General features: G+C 47.5%; 1 protein-coding gene across 2 annotated transcripts in view; it reads right to left on the reverse strand.

Moving 5' to 3' along the window:
• Positions 1–2,630: 2,630 nt before the first annotated feature.
• DRD3 (dopamine receptor D3) overlaps positions 2,631–17,745 on the reverse strand; it is a 1,457,150-nt gene continuing 1,442,035 nt past the window's right edge. For both annotated transcript variants that reach the window (XM_069635897.1, XM_069635898.1), the window contains one exon: positions 2,631–10,052. In XM_069635897.1, the coding sequence (XP_069491998.1) occupies positions 9,856–10,052 (197 nt within the window). In that variant the 3' untranslated portion in view covers positions 2,631–9,855. The remainder of the gene's footprint in view (positions 10,053–17,745) is intronic.

Below are 17,745 nucleotides of genomic sequence, written 5' to 3' on the forward strand. Positions count from 1 at the left end.
CCTCCTGCAGAACCCCCTAACCCCCAAACTGAAAACCGAATATCAGGCCCCCATGTAGCTTCCGCCCCACCCCCACCAACACCTCCCCAGCTTGTCGATGTGGTTTTCTCCCCGCCAACCACCCCTTTCCCATCCCCGCAGGCCCTCCCACCCCCACCGAGTACCCCAACCACTCGGCCCCCAACATTCCCTTGGCTTCGGGAGCGGCTGCGAGCCCGACCCTCCAGCGTACCGCCCCAAGTCTAACAACTCCTGCTCAGATGAGTGAAACCAAATGCGGCAGTGAACCTTTTCATTTAAACAACTGAGCACACTCAGACACCCACTCAAGCATTATTCCCCCGTTGGTCGGGGGCCCCCGGTAACATGTCCAAAAAGGATGCTGCTTCCTCCGGAGACTGAAAAAATAAAGACCAACCATTATGTTCAACTCGGAGCTTGGCCGGGAATAACATGGCATATTTCCTATTCCTGTCACACATCCATTTTTTCACATCCAGAAATGTTCTCCTGACCGCCTGCACCTTATCCGAGAAGTCAGGAAAGAATTTGATGGTGTCCCCCTTGTAAGTGACAGCGCCTTTTTCTCGCGCCTTCCTGAGCGCAGTGTCCCTGTTTCTATAGTTCAAAAGACGAGCAATCAGCGGTCTAGGTGGTGCTCCCGGAATCGGCTTTCTCCCATTAGGAATTCTATGTGCTCTCTCCACGCACACCGGGGAGAACCCTTCAGACCCCAGCACCTCAAACAGTATGTTTTCAACCAAAGATTCCATGTCCCTCTAGTCAGTCGATTAAGCCAGGCCCACTATCCTTATGGTATTCCTTCTTGACCTCGATTCGAGATCCTCCTGCTTCTCCTTAAGTTCTTTCAGGGCCTTCCTTACCGCAGACATTTCTCTCGAGACCGGGGCCGCCACATCTTCGACTCCGGACAACAGACCCACCACCTCATCCAGTCTCTCCCAGTGCTTGTCCAGACGGACCTGCATATGATCCACCTTGCAGGTCAAAGTATCGAGCTTTCCATCTAGAGACTGTGTCCCCGACTGCAGCTGCGTGAGCATAGCTTTGATGTTTTGAAAGGTGGTGGCAGGATCCGGGTCCGCCCCCGAGACTCCTGCCGCAGAGAGATCTTCCATCATTGCACAGTTCTTAGCCTGGGCTGAGGTCTCAAAGTGCAACTTCGATTGCTGCTTGCCCCCTTACAGGATTTTGACATTCTGCGCAAGTGGGGCGGGTGCCGGGCCGACACCGGTTCAGCACGCACTATTTATGGCTCCAAGTACCTGTGGTTTTATGTGGACTCTCCCCGTGCTTCTCCGACCCAGGATTATGTCCCTGATCCTCGCGCCAGAACCCGTACGCCTCCGCAGGCCAATCAAAGTTGGAGCCTCCACACGCACGTTCCCAGACCATAGCACAGCCACCGCCACACCAGCTCCCCCAGGACAGGACCGCAGGATCAATGCCTTAGGTTACCTACACCTGTGCCACCTCAAACAGGTAACTCCACCTGAGGGCTCCGTTGGTTTTCTACAGACTCACTGGCTCTTGGATGAAGCCCAGTGTGTCTATCGACATATGTCCCATGCGTGTAGCAAAACTCCCCACCGGGCCACACACCTTCCAGCACCAAGTTCCTGATGGGGGGTTAGCAGTCACACCGCCCCCCTGAAGCTCGCAATTCTCCGCTGGCACTCTGCTGGCCCAACCGTGCCCAGTGCGTGCGCCCTCAGTGAAGTTTTTTTGGGTCCCCACCAGCCTCTCAATTCAGCAGGTGTGCACCAAGTCAGCCGGTGCCACTCCCGCACCGCCACCAGGCCCCCGCTATGGTCCTGCTCTGAGGCTCAGTGGAGGCACGCAAGGACTGGCCGCCGCGACAACCATCCACCAGAGAGACTGGCTGCTCTCCACTGTGGCTCTGTCCCCAGCCCCACAAGGGTGGGTGGGAGCCAGCCGACGCTGCTACAGCCGTCTCCCAGAGAGCCACAACTCCTCCTCCATGGCCGGGTGTCCTGAGGGGAGCGAGGACTCACCCCACTCCCCTGCAGTCGGCGGTGGTTCCGTCCTCCCCGCATGCTGCTCGCCTGCTCTGCCTCGCCGATCCATGGTTCACAGCTGTTCAGCAGGAGCCGCCAATCCAGAATTCGCACACCCTCGTACCCGCCTGGGTCACACTGTCTCTCCGCTCCTTCGACTTTGTGTGAGGGACAAATACAGACAGCTCTCTGCTCCCGTTCTCTGCCGGGGCTGCCCCTCCTCCACACCACGTTGCCGACTCAGCCCGCAGACACGGCACGATCTCAGTGATTATGGCAACATTTCACTCCGAATTTGCAGATTTGGGGGCCCAGTCCTCTACACAGATCACCGCCGTCAGTGCACAGATTCGGAGCAGAGGTTTACCGGGTAGCCTGCCGGATAGTGTCGCGTGCTGGAGAGGTTCACGGACCTATGGACATCTTGGCCGGGCTCTCTAGCGCCCCTGACCCTGTTACTTTGTTGCATTATATTTGTATTGTCTGTTATTGTTTAAACCGCTGACCAAGCTCAAGAGCAGTGAATCGCTGTACATGGTTGGGTAGTGTAGGGAAGGCATGATATCAAAAGTATGACACTGACACAATGGGAACAATTTGTATAACTTTTATTGAAATGGTTGTTGGGGTTGGTTGGGGAAACTCCTATTTTACTCTATAACTAAGATGGGAGTAGTCTCAACCACCAAATAATAAATAACCAACTCCTAGTGGAGTCTGTCAAATCAAAAGGGCCTATGCTAACAAACCCTAATGCCTGCCCTATCTCTTGTAAAAAAAAAGTGTAAAAAAGAAGCAATGAATGCAAAAGGAAAAATCAGTGTTCAAATGAATAAGTGTGGTCGAACCAGCTCTCCTCCCCACGTTAGACTTCACGGAGTAAGGCTGTCCCTGTAGGCAGGATGACACACTCTGACTGGGCTTCTAATACAAGATGTCCCTGTAGGCAGGATGACACACTTTGGCTGGGCTTCTAATACAATAAACAGTTACAGAATGTGGATTTATACCCGTCTGGCCTTCCACAGTTAAGTCTCTTTTCTCTATTTCCAAAATAATGTTTCAACCAAAAAGTTCACAAAGGTCCCCCTCTAATGGGCTCAGACCTTTCACTACACGGTTCTGTAGGTCCCTCTCTGTGGGGCTCAGACCTCTCACGATAAAGTTCAACACAAACTTGCAAGGGGGGCTCCCTTCCCCAAGCTTATTTCACTTCGGGCCTCCGTCTGTCATGCTCTGACCACTTTCGGATGTCGAAGACTTTCGAATGTGCGTGGTCTACTTTTCAGACCACTGCAGGACCACTTGGACTCACAGTTTACAGTTCAACTTTCACTTTCCCCTTTGCTACGAGTGAAACATCTTGATTTCACTTTTGCTGTATATATGTTTTGTCGCTTCAAACAATGTACCTTTCACAGAGACTTTCGAGTGGGCTACTTCCTTTCACAAGTCCACTCCGTTACTTAGTATCACCGATTTTGCAGATGTCTTTTACTTCAAAGTTCATTCACAGGTCTGCCTTTCCTCGCTTGTCATCCACCCACTTGCATCCTTCACTTGCGATATAATGTTGCTACTTCAAACTTTAACACACAACGGCCTCTCAGGTCGCTTTCCCACTCACCGGCTGTGTGCGTCTCGTTCTTATTTTTGCGATATAAAATTCATGAGTCAAGGTTAGTACCACATACTTGGCCTCGCTCCCCCAACTCTGCTGTTCACCCATCAGGGTTGCTGGCATCCTTGAAACACGATGCAGTCTTCACTTGTGGGATCTGGCCTTCTCCATGTGTTTTCTGCAGCCTGTCAAAGGCAACAAACTCTGGTAAGGAACTTTTGGGGGTTTCGACTTGCTGCTCTCACCCATTGGTCCGTTGCTCTGCTCGAGTAGGTTTGTCTACGTCCCGGAAGTTCTGTTCGTACTTGTGTTCTGCCTTGCTCAGAGTATGTCTTTAGTTCTGCCTTTTATTCATTTGAGGAGAGCTAACTGGAATCTGTTGTATGCACTTAGAGTCAAGTGCCTGACTTTGCCTGACCTGATTAGTGGGTCATGTCCACTACGATGTGTGAAAGTAAATGTTGTTACTCTCAGTCAACCTCTTCCTCGGCCCAGTGTTTGTGTAAAAAAGGGGATGACATGGTTCTACTTGACCGCACCCCTCTTGGTCTTCAAAGAGCCATTGACAACCGTGTCCAGTTTGCTGACGAGAATCGCTTGAAGATTAATCTTGCAAAGACCAAGGTTATGAATATACGGAGCAAAGGCCGACATACTACTAAGTATTGCTGGCTGGATCAGGTGAAAACCTATGTCTACCTTGGGTTACTATTCTACAGTACTCCTACATCCTCACAATGCTATGCCTATGTTAAAGCCAAAGTTATGCGACGATGGCTGCTGTTGAGGAGATTTATTAAGAGGGTTGGTGGAGAGTGAGTAGAGGGACCTTTGGACGTATACACCAAAGCAATTGTATCATGTATAGAAACTGTTCCTGAAAATCACCTGGGCTGGTTAGATAAACTAGAAGGAAAAATACTTAGGTCTCTACTGAGCTCACCTACATGGAACTAGGTACCACCTCTCTACGTACTACTAGGAAATGAACCTGCAGTAAATTACTACTGAAAATAAATCAAGCTAATGTCACAGTGGATATTCCTGATATATTTTCTATGTCCAAAGGACACGTATATGACTGTATGTGTCATAAAGCAAATCTTGAACTGGCTGATTCAGCACAAAGCTATGTGGAGATTATGGGTCTGCTCCCGATAGAGGCAGCAGATCCTGGTTTTTATCTACATAAACTTAAGCAAAAATCATTGAAGGGGATCGATCGTGTGGGATCTATTGGTATATTAGAGAATAAGCGGCGCTATGAGGAATATGTTAAACAAAGATTTAAATATAAGCCATGTAGTTACCTGATTAAGGCATGCTGGTATACATTAAGATGCTTTATTATGTTTCTGTGATTAAATATTCTGCCGGTATTAGACCATACCGGCGCCTGACAGAAAATACCACGAGAAAAAAGACTGTGTCGTTTGTGTGTCAAACATAGAAACTTGTAGGCACATTTTGACGGCATGCGAGAGGTTATCTGATCTTTACATCGGTTCCATTTCATTTTATCGCGGGATGTTTTTTCGCTGGGTTTTTTACCGCAGATTTTTTTAACGAAAACCCCCATCAAATTTTTATTTTGGGGGGGGGGGTCTCCCCCATTCCCTTTAATTTCGTATGTTTTCCCGAATAGCTACACCCCATATATATCATTTTCTAACCCCCCCTAAAAAATTTGATGGGTTTTTTCATTAAAATAATTGCAGTACAAAACCCATCGAAAAAACATCCCACCATGCATCAAGGGCTATGAGCACTTTTGTACATGGCCAGGCAGCATCGTCACAGATCAGTTTTGGTCTGATGTGATGATTTGTATGCAAAAGGCTTCTTTTGTTTTAGCTATATGCAATAAATAAATAATCATTTTAAAAAAACTTGTCTGAGAAGATGGGATCGCAAGAGGGATGGATAGGAAAAGGGCTCTCTGGTTCGACTGTAGAGCAGTTAGCTTCAAGGGTATTGGCTGTGAAGAGCAGGAGAGGGGGCATACAAGGGTACAATAGTACATATGTATGAATTATTGAGTGGAGGGGTACAGATTTTGAAATTGTAGGGGTGCAAATAATTCCCCTGAATGTGCGTGAACAAGCGTGCTTGCCCGATCCAAGCAACAGGAGTACCATTTGTTTAAATAATGGGTTGAAATGGCGCATTTTAAAGCATGCAATTCAGGATAATTGGGGAAAGGTCATTCAATGTACAATGGATTTTGCAAGGTAATACATGAACATTCCATGTAATGTCAGGTCACCAACAATACATAGGAGCAATGGACAATACATGTTCATGATGCCTCTGCCCAAAATACATGCCAGCATTGTCACTTTTCAAAGCAATGTCATGATGTCTGTACCCACAGTATATGCCAGAATTTCCTTGTAAACTGTTTTCTTGCTCATTTTAATGTAATGTCAGTGTTGGCCAATAAAACACATATTCATGCTCAAAGTATCCTGTTTCCACTGCCTCACAGGCCTCTTCACCTCCACATTGCACAGAAACATACACATTTAATCTCTCTCACACACACACACGCTCATACATGCACCCCCCCCACACACACACACCTGCTCACCCTTGAACGTATCCACTTACACACACAACACATATTTCACTTACCTCCAGCTGCATCACTGCCAATGCCCCTCCCCACCCTCCTTGGTTAGCATGGAGGCAGTCAACAGCACCCCCAGACACACTCTTCTAGGCGTCTCCTGTTCTGTGCATGGCTAACCTCTCCCTCTCCTTGCTTCTGTACAGGCAGTGGGTTGGGGGAAGTGTTCTTACACTACCCCCTGCCTGTGGCCTGTGTGAGAGACAGGAAGGGGGAGGGTTTAGAGAATTGCTTTGGCAATGGGGGCACTACAATTTTAGTGTCCATCGACTACTAGTGTTGCTCCACAAGCCGGGGTCAAGCCTGAATTATGCATTTGCGCCGGGTTGACTCTGCCAGACACAGTACACTGAAGCAATGTGCACGAGTAAGGGAGGACCCTATTAAGCCTACGGTTAGTCAAGGGTAGGGATCACAAGACCATGGCCCATTGCTGATCTCTATGCACAGCTGGAATCAGCAGGCTGATAATACCCTTTAAAGCATTTCCCAAACGTCTGGTGTATCTTTGTGTGAATCCTGCAGTGGTGGAGGTAGCAGGATCTGGCTCAGCGCCAGAGGCTGTGGACCACCAGGGATCATGCCCATTTGACCAAGGTAAGGCGAACGTCAACACACTCAGTCCTAGTGCCCTGGGCAAGGACTGGCATCTCGTGTCGTGAGAATAGGAACATCCAGTTCAGCGAGTTTCCTCTGTCTTCAGGGAGATTGGGACTGTCTGTATGGCCTCGGAGAAACCTATTCATAAATACTATGGTGGTGTGAAGAACATGTTATTGCAAAAATTAACAGGGTTACCCGACTCCAGGACTGGAGGGCCGGTTCCGTGCCGGGTTTTCAGGATGCCTCTGATTAATATTCAACAGATACATTTGCATACAATGATTCTAAAGGTATGCACATTTTTCCTCACGAATATTAATAACGGATATCCTGAAAATCCACCAGGATTCTGGCCCTCAAGACCCTGTGTGGAACAACCCTTCTACCCTGAAACATAATACAGCCTAAGCAGAGCAGAGGGATGAAGAGATTCCAGAATTAAGAAAGCAGCACCCCCTCTGCCCTCTTTTTCTGTGCTGCTTTAACATCAGTTGCAAGTCTTGTCCCCACACTGAACTCGGCATGTTTTGACTGTTTGACCAAGCAGAAAAGGAAAACAGTGTAGTTCAAGCTGAGAGCATGTCAAGCAGAAACCATTAAACAGAGTCTGACAGCTGATGTTGCGTTTATTGCCCAGCAGCAGGCCGCGGAATCCCCTGTGTGAATGTTGACATTTCAGCAAGTGTGTATTGAGAGACTCCGGTGCGTTCCGGGTGCTCCGAGGGTTTGTTTATTAAATGCACAACATTTAAAACAAAGCTTTGATAGTGTCAGCCAGTGGCCCGGGTGCAGCTGAAGCAGAACATTTACTGTGTATTTACCGGGAGCATGCATATTGTCACAGCTTACGCACTCATGTGGCGGAAAAAGTTCAGAGGCACTCCAAGGATTTCTCCTGCCTCGTAAAGGACTGGGGTTGAAAGCCCGTAGTTCAGGGGGTATCCCAGGCAGAGCAATACCCCTCATCTCAATGTGAGACACACTGCAGTAGTGCCTTAGTCTGTGATGTCATACTGTGACACTCTGCGATGTGTCCACGGTGCTTTAGTGGACATCCGTCATCGCCAGCTTGAGCTCTAGTCAGACCAAAGAATGGTGAATGTGGTTGGATGATGTCCAGCTTTAGTCCAACGCACACCAACGCACTGGATCATTATGTGTTTTTGCCAAGTCAGACTATGCTCCGCTGCCAGTCATCGCTTGTCGGCCATCTTTGTTCAGGCACAGACGTCGTTTCTCAATGACATTCGTGCTGAGCTGCACTTGTTTGTGGCCTTTATTAGAACTCTCCTAGAGGAAGGCCTGTGGCTACACGCCTGCATAATGACAGCACTCATCCTCCGTATTGAGCATTGGCCATCACAGGCATGCATTCTAGGCTCTCATAATAATCACACGCAAGCATGTATGATCTGCCACCTTGCAGTGAGGATCTCCCCTTTTTGGCCTCCTTTTGTTCTCCATCACCCAATGCATTCGTCTTATGCCTTTACAAATTCAAGTGGAGCTCCATTGTAGGGTGACCACATCATCCCCTGGTACGGGTTCGTGCCTTGAAACACTTGTGTTTGGGCGCGTTATAAATGCCATATCATATATCATGTCATATCATATCATACGGGTTTGCATATACCCACCATTTAATTTTAATTGGCTTGGTGGTCTTTTTGTGAGACACCCCCTTTATTGGAATATATGTCTATGTGATATGTTTAGAGTGTCAGCCTGGGGTACAAACACTCCAGCTGATTAAGAATATCCCAGGATTAGCCCATTAGCAGCTATGTAATAACCGGCCATCACAATGCAAATCTTTACAGCTTGCAAACCTTGCTTCACAGTTGCAGGTTGTATCTGCTCCATTATCTTTCAAGGATGACATGCATGACGACATCGGAACCAGATCACTTCTAACTGATCCAGTCTTTTCTGCCAGTCGGTTTCTTTGTAAACACCAGTATCTTATCCTTACATGAGAGGTGCTGCCAATGTTCATGGAGGCATCAAAGGTCTGGAGCACCGGTCTGTCTACTTTTCACCACCACTACTCAGAGGTGGGCAGTCAAGCATTCCCTGCCGATGGACCATTCTTCTGGCATTTGCTCACACAGGCTATCCCAGTACTAAGAAGGATCCATGCACGTTGCATGACGGTTTGATGTATGGAATTGCTTTAACCCTCACAACTTAAGGTGTACATTAATTAATACATTTATCAGTCTGACTTTGAAGGACCAGCTCCCTCTTTCCTCATCGTGTCCAGTCTTGAACCCTTAGGTCCCAAAGACCTTTTTTCCCCTGGATTCTTTCTTAAATAATCCTGGTTCCAACACATTGGTGAAACGTCACATTGTTATACCTCATGTTCATCTTGATGCCATTACATTTACCCTGAGAAGGTTTTTGGTGCAGTTTGTTTGCCATTTTGCTTACCCACTATTAACTTTTCTCTTCATTCTCTACGTTCTTCTCGTGATCCTGCTGTGAAAATAAATATTTTACTGTATAAGCATCCTCTTTGCTGGTGACCTACAGCCATCATCTGAGCTTTGCACATATGATTTAACCCCTTAACTGCCAGGCTATTTTATTAAAGCAAATTTAATAAGATCATCTTCGGAAAGAGAGACGTGGGCTGCTTCCAATCTCCAGTGCCAATGATCCGTCTCATCCCTCAACCTAGAAGCCAATGGCAAAGTGCTCCTGCTTTAATTTGCTATTGTGTTTCTAGAAGATCGGATACAGTATGCAGACCCAGGTTCTTGTGGTCAATTCCTGACTGTGAAGCTCATTCGTACTGAAGTTCTGTACCACAGTCCAGCATCCAGAAATATGGTGCTCAGTTGATTGTATCCATTTTGGTGGCCAACTTAGTGTCTGATCTGTTTGCTGTTCTCTCGCCTTACCCTCCCTGTTGCCTTCCTACGCCATTACTTCTGGGCTCTCCATGCCCGCGGTCACTGTCAGCAGTTCAGAATCTTGAGGAAGGCTTTCCGGAACTCCGTGTTGAAGGTGGTGTAGATAACGGGGTTCAGGGCGCTATTCACATACCCAAGCCACGTGGTGGCACTGTAGAGCTCTGCGGGCACGTGGCAGGATGTGCAGTGCGAGTTGAGGATATGGATCAAGAAGAAGGGTAGCCAACAAATCAGGAACACACCTGCAAAGGAGAAGAAGAAGAGGAAACAACAAGTCAAACAAGGAGTTGTTGATTTCTTGTAGGGATACACAGGAATGTGCAATTAATGATTTTTCCCCCAATAACTCTTTTGCGTCTCTTTGCACCCCATTCCAAAATAACATCAATAGATCAACTCATGTTGTGATTTCTATTTTCACCTAGGCACACAAACTATCATATCAACAGGTCTTCAAAAGCATGCAAGGGGGTGGCAGTGTTCATGGTATATCATCACGTTTAGAATAAATACGAAGGGCACAATTCACAAACAAATGTGCATCTTGCTGAGATGTGCAATTGTGCAAAGATATCCATAGGTGACTCCATATCTCAATGCGTAGGGCGAGAACACAAAAGTCTTGAGGACAAAATGTGTATCAACCAACATTGCACGAAGGCTAATTGATATGTTTTCCCTCAAAATACCCTTTGCGAGTTACTCAAAGGTTGATTAGGATTTCTGCCTGAAGTGAGAATGGTATGTAGACAGGAAGGGATCTTCATAGTAGAGGGTTAATTGTGTTTCCGTGGCCCCCATTCTGACAGATCAGGAGGTGTGTTATCCATGCAGAGCAGCCAGATCTGTCCTAGGAAGGGTTTGGAGGGATCCCTTCCCAGAATCCCAGCCGGCCCCCCGCACTCTGCTCTGGTGCCCAGTCCGCCCCCAGCCTCCTGCTGGTGCCTTATTATTTGCCCCCGCCCCCTGCCATCAAAAGCTGCCTCTGCTACTGCCTGGAGCATGAAGAGTGTACGAGAGAAGGCAGGAAAGAGTGGGACAGTATGGATTTGCTGTATGTTCTCTGAAACGGAGGTAAGGGACTATGAACAGCCTGCACAGAGGTGTCCACAAACCATGCTACAAGAAGGACCCTTTCTGAGTTATACCCACAAACCACCATATTCATACCCATGCCTCTTCCATTCCTATCCTCCAATCTTGTTTCCCATGTTCTCTCTATTGGCCCCTCCCTCTCTGACCACTCTGTCATGCACATTACAATTTCTGACCCCCCTTCACCTCTGCTCCCATCGATCGCTAAACAGAAATGCAAGCCTGATTCCATGTTTCCCTGCCTAGACCAAGTCAATATCTCCTTCCAATCTCTCTTCTCCACTTGCCCGCTCTATGGAACTCGCCTTTGTTGAGCTCAACAAAGCACAGGCTAATCCCTTTGACAACCACTATCCTGCTTGCTCGTTCACCCCTTCTCACCCACAGCTTCGACTAGAGCTGTTCCCTGCCATCCAACAACTAAGAACAACCATATAGTTCTTCGTACACTGCTGGTGCAAAGATTGCTCTCTTCCCAACCATATAGTTCTTCGTACACTGCTGGTGCAAAGATTGCTCTCTTCCCTTGGCTTACAAAGACTCCCTTCCTACCCTACTACCGTTCGATGCTATTAACTCCTCTTACTACACAGATCTTATATCCTCTTGCACCCTTGCAATCTTTCAATGATCCTGCATGCTATGTTTTCACTCCGCTCCGCCTCCAGGAGCAACTCTAATTCATTCTTCTCTTTTGTCAATGACTTTGCCTCCTACTCCGCCTCTAAAACCCCCTAGGTATGCAACACCCTGTACAATCTATTTCTCGCATCCTCTCCCTCCTCTTCTCCACCTCTTGTCTCCCCTTCCATTTTCTTACTATCCCAGTTCTCTCCCAACGGCCCCACTGAACTCTTACACATCTTGTGCTCAACCAACCAATCCTGTGCTCCTGTAAATATTTGTACACCCCTAAATCTCTCTCTTTCTCTCTCTCTCTTTCTCTCTCTCTCTTTCTCTCTCTCTCTCGGTCTTCCTCTCTCTCGCCCCGTTTCTCATTCTCTCTCTGTCTCAACTGGTATTTTCTGAGCGTGCAACACAATAGTCACAGACGTGCCCATACCAAAAGTCACAGCCCATCCAAACAATCCCTTACGTCTCTCCTCCTTCCCCATTTCTCCAAAATCCTCGAATGAGTTGTATTTCCTTGAGGGGCTCACCCTATGTGGCCCCCTCCAATCCATATTAATGCTCAAACCGTCAGATACTGCTCTCCCCCATGGATCCAACTTCCTAACCACAGCGCACCACTCTCACGTTTCTTCCATCCTCATTCTACTTGATCTCACTGCAGCCTTTGACACTGTGGACACTGGGTTATCCCCCTTGCCCTCAAACCTTTTGCTTCCTTGGCTTCAAGGATATCACACTCGATTGGGTGACCGCTCCTTCTCCATCTCTTGGAACTGAAACACCTTCTCCTCCATACCTCTCCCAAGGATCCTTCCTGGGTCCACTCCTCTTCACCCTAATTAGTAAACTCATTTCTCTGCTTGGCTTCCACTATCACCTTTCCATTATGACGCCCAGATCATCTTTTCCTTAGTCTCTCACATTTGAATGATATGATATGATAGGTTATTTATGACGCGCTTATTATCCAGAGGTTTCTAAGTGCGGGCCCGGGGACGAACCTGTGTTGCTCCGTGCCGTCTTGCTTCCAAGGCGAGCACGTTGCCGCTGAGCTATCCTCCTGAGAATGCAAAACCAACTACCTCACTTCCATTGACCACTGGATAGCCGACGTTGTCTCATTCCTAACTCTTAAAAGAGAGGTCATCTTTCTTCCAGCCTTCAATGCAAATCCCACTCTCGCTTCTCCCACCTCCTTTCATCCTGACCTTCTCACCCTTTCATAGACCTGTTACAACCATGGAATTCTATTTGTAAGCCGCCTAAAATTCTTCCAAATTATCATGGCCACTGACACCACAGCAAGACGCAACCTCATCAACATAATCAAAATCTGCCCACACCTCACTGACCACTGAACGAAAACCCTGATCTTCACTCTGGTGCTCTCTAAATTGGACTACTATTCCTCTATATTACCCCTATGCCACCTTCCATTCTACCAACTAAACTGACTCAGGGATTTCGTAAGCCTTCCGTAATATGTACTATGCACGTCATTTCTATTTCTGTTCGAAATGACATCCTTGCTTTTATAAATACAACATACTTTCTCAAGCCGACCAACTATCGGTCTACCGCGTAACTGAGTGTGTCTGCATGATAAAAGTGTCTTTTCTTCTAGAGAAACTGAATGCAATGGGATCCTACTCCTTTCTTAAGCCCAGTTCCTCTGACCAGAATGAGGTCAGAGTATGGCTGACTTTGCCTTCTATAACTTGTTAGTGAGATCTACCAGAGAGGCTGCCATAAACGGCTCAACGTTCTCCATAAGGGGAGGTGCACCTCAACCCGAGGTAGGAAGGCCTAGACCAAAGAAAGATGCATGTGTCTGAGTAAGCAGGTGATCCAAATCTCGGCCACAAAGATCTAAGATAAGCGTTAATCTCAATGCATGGATCTTGCACGAAGGTCTTGCCATATCTAATGCGATTTCATAACGGAGACTCCTTTATTGAGATTGAACTGACTTTATGTATAGTTAGGAGTGTAGGATTTTTTTGTGGGTTAAATAGTTATTGATTGACTGGAGTACATATGTACATAGAAGTGCCTGAGTCATTGCACTGAATATACTTGATTGTGAGTCCTTGTACACCCTATGGGAAAGTTGGAACATGTCATGAGAATTAAGGCACCGCCGAACCCCAGTTCCAGCACTAGGTATTTATAAAGTAGAGGGCAATGAGCAGGGTGAGGACTTGTGAAAGCATAATAGCATAAGCCTCTTTGAATTGTTAACAGGAAGTGCCACATACTTAGATAATTCTCAAGGGACTATGCAAGCTAAATAACCAGGGATACACATGTGGGCAGGGTTATCACACACCTGATTTCCCTGTTGTCATGGCAGGCAGACCAATGCAGGACTCAATGCCAGAATGTAAAGTTCAGTGCTCCTTATTGTAACAATAGGCAACTAATGGACTAGGATTACATGGAGGTGACCAAATGAGAATTCAAGATACCAGAGCAAAGTAAACTCATCTGCAGACGTGTGGTTCGCAGTCCTTTCCTCTATCCCTTAGGCACCATCGTCATGGCGGAACACAAAAAGTCAACCACGTCCTTGGGGCCCTAGAGTTCATTGGTTTAACCGCCTGATAGGCTGCAAGAGACATCCTTGTATATAATAGCTTCTCTAAACCAGGAGTCTTCTTAGCGTCTTGAGCTTGAACCAGCCCTCTTTTGCCTTGTTGTCCTCTCTGATCATCTTCTGCCCTGGGATGGTGCTTCCTCTACTCACAACCTTTCTTGTCTTTTCCTCCTCATGCTCTGACCCCGTGCTCTGCCTCCTCTGCTCATTATTAATGATCTCTCCTGCTCCTTCTTGAAGTTGTTCTCCTCCCCTTCTATCGCCTATACTACACCATCCTTGAGCGGTAGTTCCCCCTCCAACTGCACCTCCCTCCTTCTGGTACATTCTCTCCTCCTCTCTCTCTCTCTTGGTCATCTCCTCCACCCTTCTAAACTACACCTCACTAGTGATGGAATCTTACACTCTACCAGACTGCTCCTCTACTCTTCCTGTGTCACCTCATCTTCTCCTCTCCCCTGATGGTAAGATCCCCCCCAAACTGCCCCTCTCCTCCTCTTTCACAACCTGTCCTCCTTTCCCTCTTGATGGTCTCATCCTCCCACCCAAACTGCTCTCCTTCACCTCCTCCTCACCTCCATCTCCTGGCTCTCACACTCCTTTCATTTTCCAGTCCCCTTTTATAGGGTTGCTTAAGTGATGAATGATCAGAAGCTTTCATGGGCTTTATCAGTCCAGGCACCTTCTTGAATCCAGCTGGCCCAGGACTGCATTCAGTGTTGTTCACCATTGATCTCACAGTGTTTGGTTCGAAGCTGTTAAGCAAATGAGTCTCTAATCCACACAGAGCTCCATGAGCAGCTGTGCATGTGCTGCTTGCGGATTTCTGGGTTGTATGTTGATTCTCCGAAGGCGGCCGATTTCATTGAGACCCAGTTGCCCGGGTCCAATGTCAAGGATGCAGGGAATCATTTTCCCTTTTGTGGTGCCCAATACCCTCCAGTTCCCTAATGCAGGGGATACCCCTGGGACCCCTGTTCCCTCCCATCCCTCCTCCCCCATGCCCAAACGTGTATCTGTGGGTGGACAACATGTTTCTATGTTTGCTTTTGGAGCACTGTGGGAGTTAGTCTGCAGCCCAGAAAAGCCAGAGCAGTCTATCTTTGTTGATATGATAGGTTATTTATAATGCGCTTAATACCCAGAGGTTTCTAAGACCCGGGGATCGAACTTTGTTGCTCTGCATCGTCTTGCTTCCAAGGCAAGACCGTTGGCCCTGAGCTATCCTCCCGAGTGGGGATGCTCACATTAATTTGCTGCACAGTTGAAAACACCTCCTAGTCTATATTCCCTGGTGTCCAGTAACTTAAAGTATAACCTTGGCTCTTCTATGACTCCAGCATCCCAATCCAGCAAAGGATATTTTGAAGTCAATGACAGAGTCATTGCTGAACTGACCCCAGGTGGTGGCATGATGAGGATTAGCCTTGCTACATCGGAAGTCAATATTCTCACTGTGGAGGTATCTCCCTACTCTCAGGCGCAAATGTCAAGGAATTATTATATTCAGAGGGTATTAGATTCACTGCTGGTGATGAATCAAAGAGAATGAGGGATCTTCCAAGTAGCCACGCTGGGGCCTACATTACGGAGCTGCTGGTGGCACCTGGTCCCCAAGATCTCGCCAGTCCTATACCCCCGCCTGACACTTGGGATGTTGTCACACTACAGACCCTTTGTGCAAAGAAGAATACATCGACTGTACACAGGGGTGTTGCTAGCTCTGGAAAAGATCTGGGGCTACACTAATGTCAGGATTTTTGGGACTGGGAGCTAGGTAGCCTTTTGGTTGAGCTTATATCCGGGACTACAACCAAAAGACCCAGGCCTATAGCCCCCTCACCCTCCTCCCCAGCAATGCCTCTGACTGTACATATGTGGATATACTGTGCCATGTCACAGGATGTGCGAAAAACATACCCATTGTCAGAAGATGCATGAAAAAAGTGTGGATGCCTGTAAAATGTGTGACCCAGAGGCCACACTTGTACCAGTAGAACATCAGCGTCATTTGAAGGAGGAAATGTAGACAAGGTAGAAAATGACGATGAGAAGGAACAGCAACACCTTTTTTCTTCCTCTCCGTCATGGAGGAAATTGAGGACGAAATATTCAGTTTACCTGGTAGATGCACCACCGTGGTGGAGCATGAAGGCCGCAGGCAATGGGTTGCCATTACCATCAATGCCTTCTGCGCCTTGCTCGAGGCACTGAACGATGTCTAAACAGTTGTCTGACATGTAGCAGCACAAAGGAGATGATGATTAAGAGGAACGGTGGACCAGCACGCTATCCATGGAGAATACACACCTCCTTGCTGAATAGCAACCAGGTGGAGTAAGCGTGTCACGGTCATGTTATGGGAGTGCTCTAGACTGTGACCAGAAATATACACAGGAAGAAGAAAGGATACAATACGGTTGGAAGGGTGGGGGTACCAATGGTGTTTGGTCAGCGGGTGCGCAGCGTCAGACTGCGTGATACGGCGTATAAGGGACAGAAATTATAACAAGCATGCAAAGGAAGGGGGACAATGTTGTTTCACAGCAGGAGGCAGGGAGAGAAAAGTGAAGAGATATACAATTGAAATCTGATGTGGTGCTATCTTCACTGAGCATACACTAACACCCCAGTAGACATGACCAAATGAAAGAGGGTTTGTGTCTGAGGGAGGTTGTGGTTGAGTGTGTGCGTGTGATTAGGGTTAAGTATGATTGAGAGATTGGGGTTGTGATTGAGAGACTATCAGGAGGTTTGGGATTGCAATGTGTGCCTAAGAGGTTCAAAAGCAAGTTGTAACACAGGGGTTTCATTGAAGGGATTTGCAGTGGTGATTGTAGTGACAGGAGTGGTGAGCATCCCCATATGAGGTTGTAGGCACCTGCACAATCTCCTCAGATGCTGTGCCACTCGGTATCCCAGAGGAGGACACTTTTGCTTGTGTGGCCCCATCTTAGGGTGACAGTGAGAAAAAAGAGTTCTCAGCGGGAGCGTCTGCAGAAATGCAGGGTGCAGATGTGGGAGCATGGGTCCACAAATCACCACAGGCCACGCCTCAACCTGAAGAACCCCTCCAAGAAGATTCATCCTCATTCTGTGTCCCCTCTCTCCTCAAAGCCTGTTCCGGCAACGTTTGCATGACTGTACCAGACTATGTGCCCATCAGTGATGGACAAGGGGCCCATTGGCTATATTCTCATGCCATGGCCAACAGTAGATTATATGAGAAGATGAGATGTGGGTGCAGCAATTGACCACTTGAGCCCCCTTTCTAGCCATCTACCCCACAATGTCTGAAGGCTTGCAATGATTGCAGGCCACATTTCTCCACAATCGGACAATATTGACTCGGCTGACTATGTACTAAGTAATCCTCAGAAAGCCTATCAATTGCCAGACTTTTTGTTGTGGTGTGTCAGTGGCCTAAATAAACAAATATAATGCCATGTTTATTCTATACACAGTGTGGTTGAATTGTCTCTATCCAACAGAAACTGAGACCAATTGGGTGCAGAACCCTTCTGGCACATGTGGCCTCTAACCCAATGTGGTCCGGAATCCTGTGTCTGCCCCTCCCCATGAAACTACACTCTGGCAAAGACCATGCAGGT

The sequence above is a fragment of the Ambystoma mexicanum genome, chromosome 7p (assembly GCF_040938575.1).
Source record: "Ambystoma mexicanum isolate Mex_15411 chromosome 7p, UKY_AmexF1_1, whole genome shotgun sequence".
Classification (NCBI taxonomy): domain Eukaryota; kingdom Metazoa; phylum Chordata; class Amphibia; order Caudata; family Ambystomatidae; genus Ambystoma; species Ambystoma mexicanum.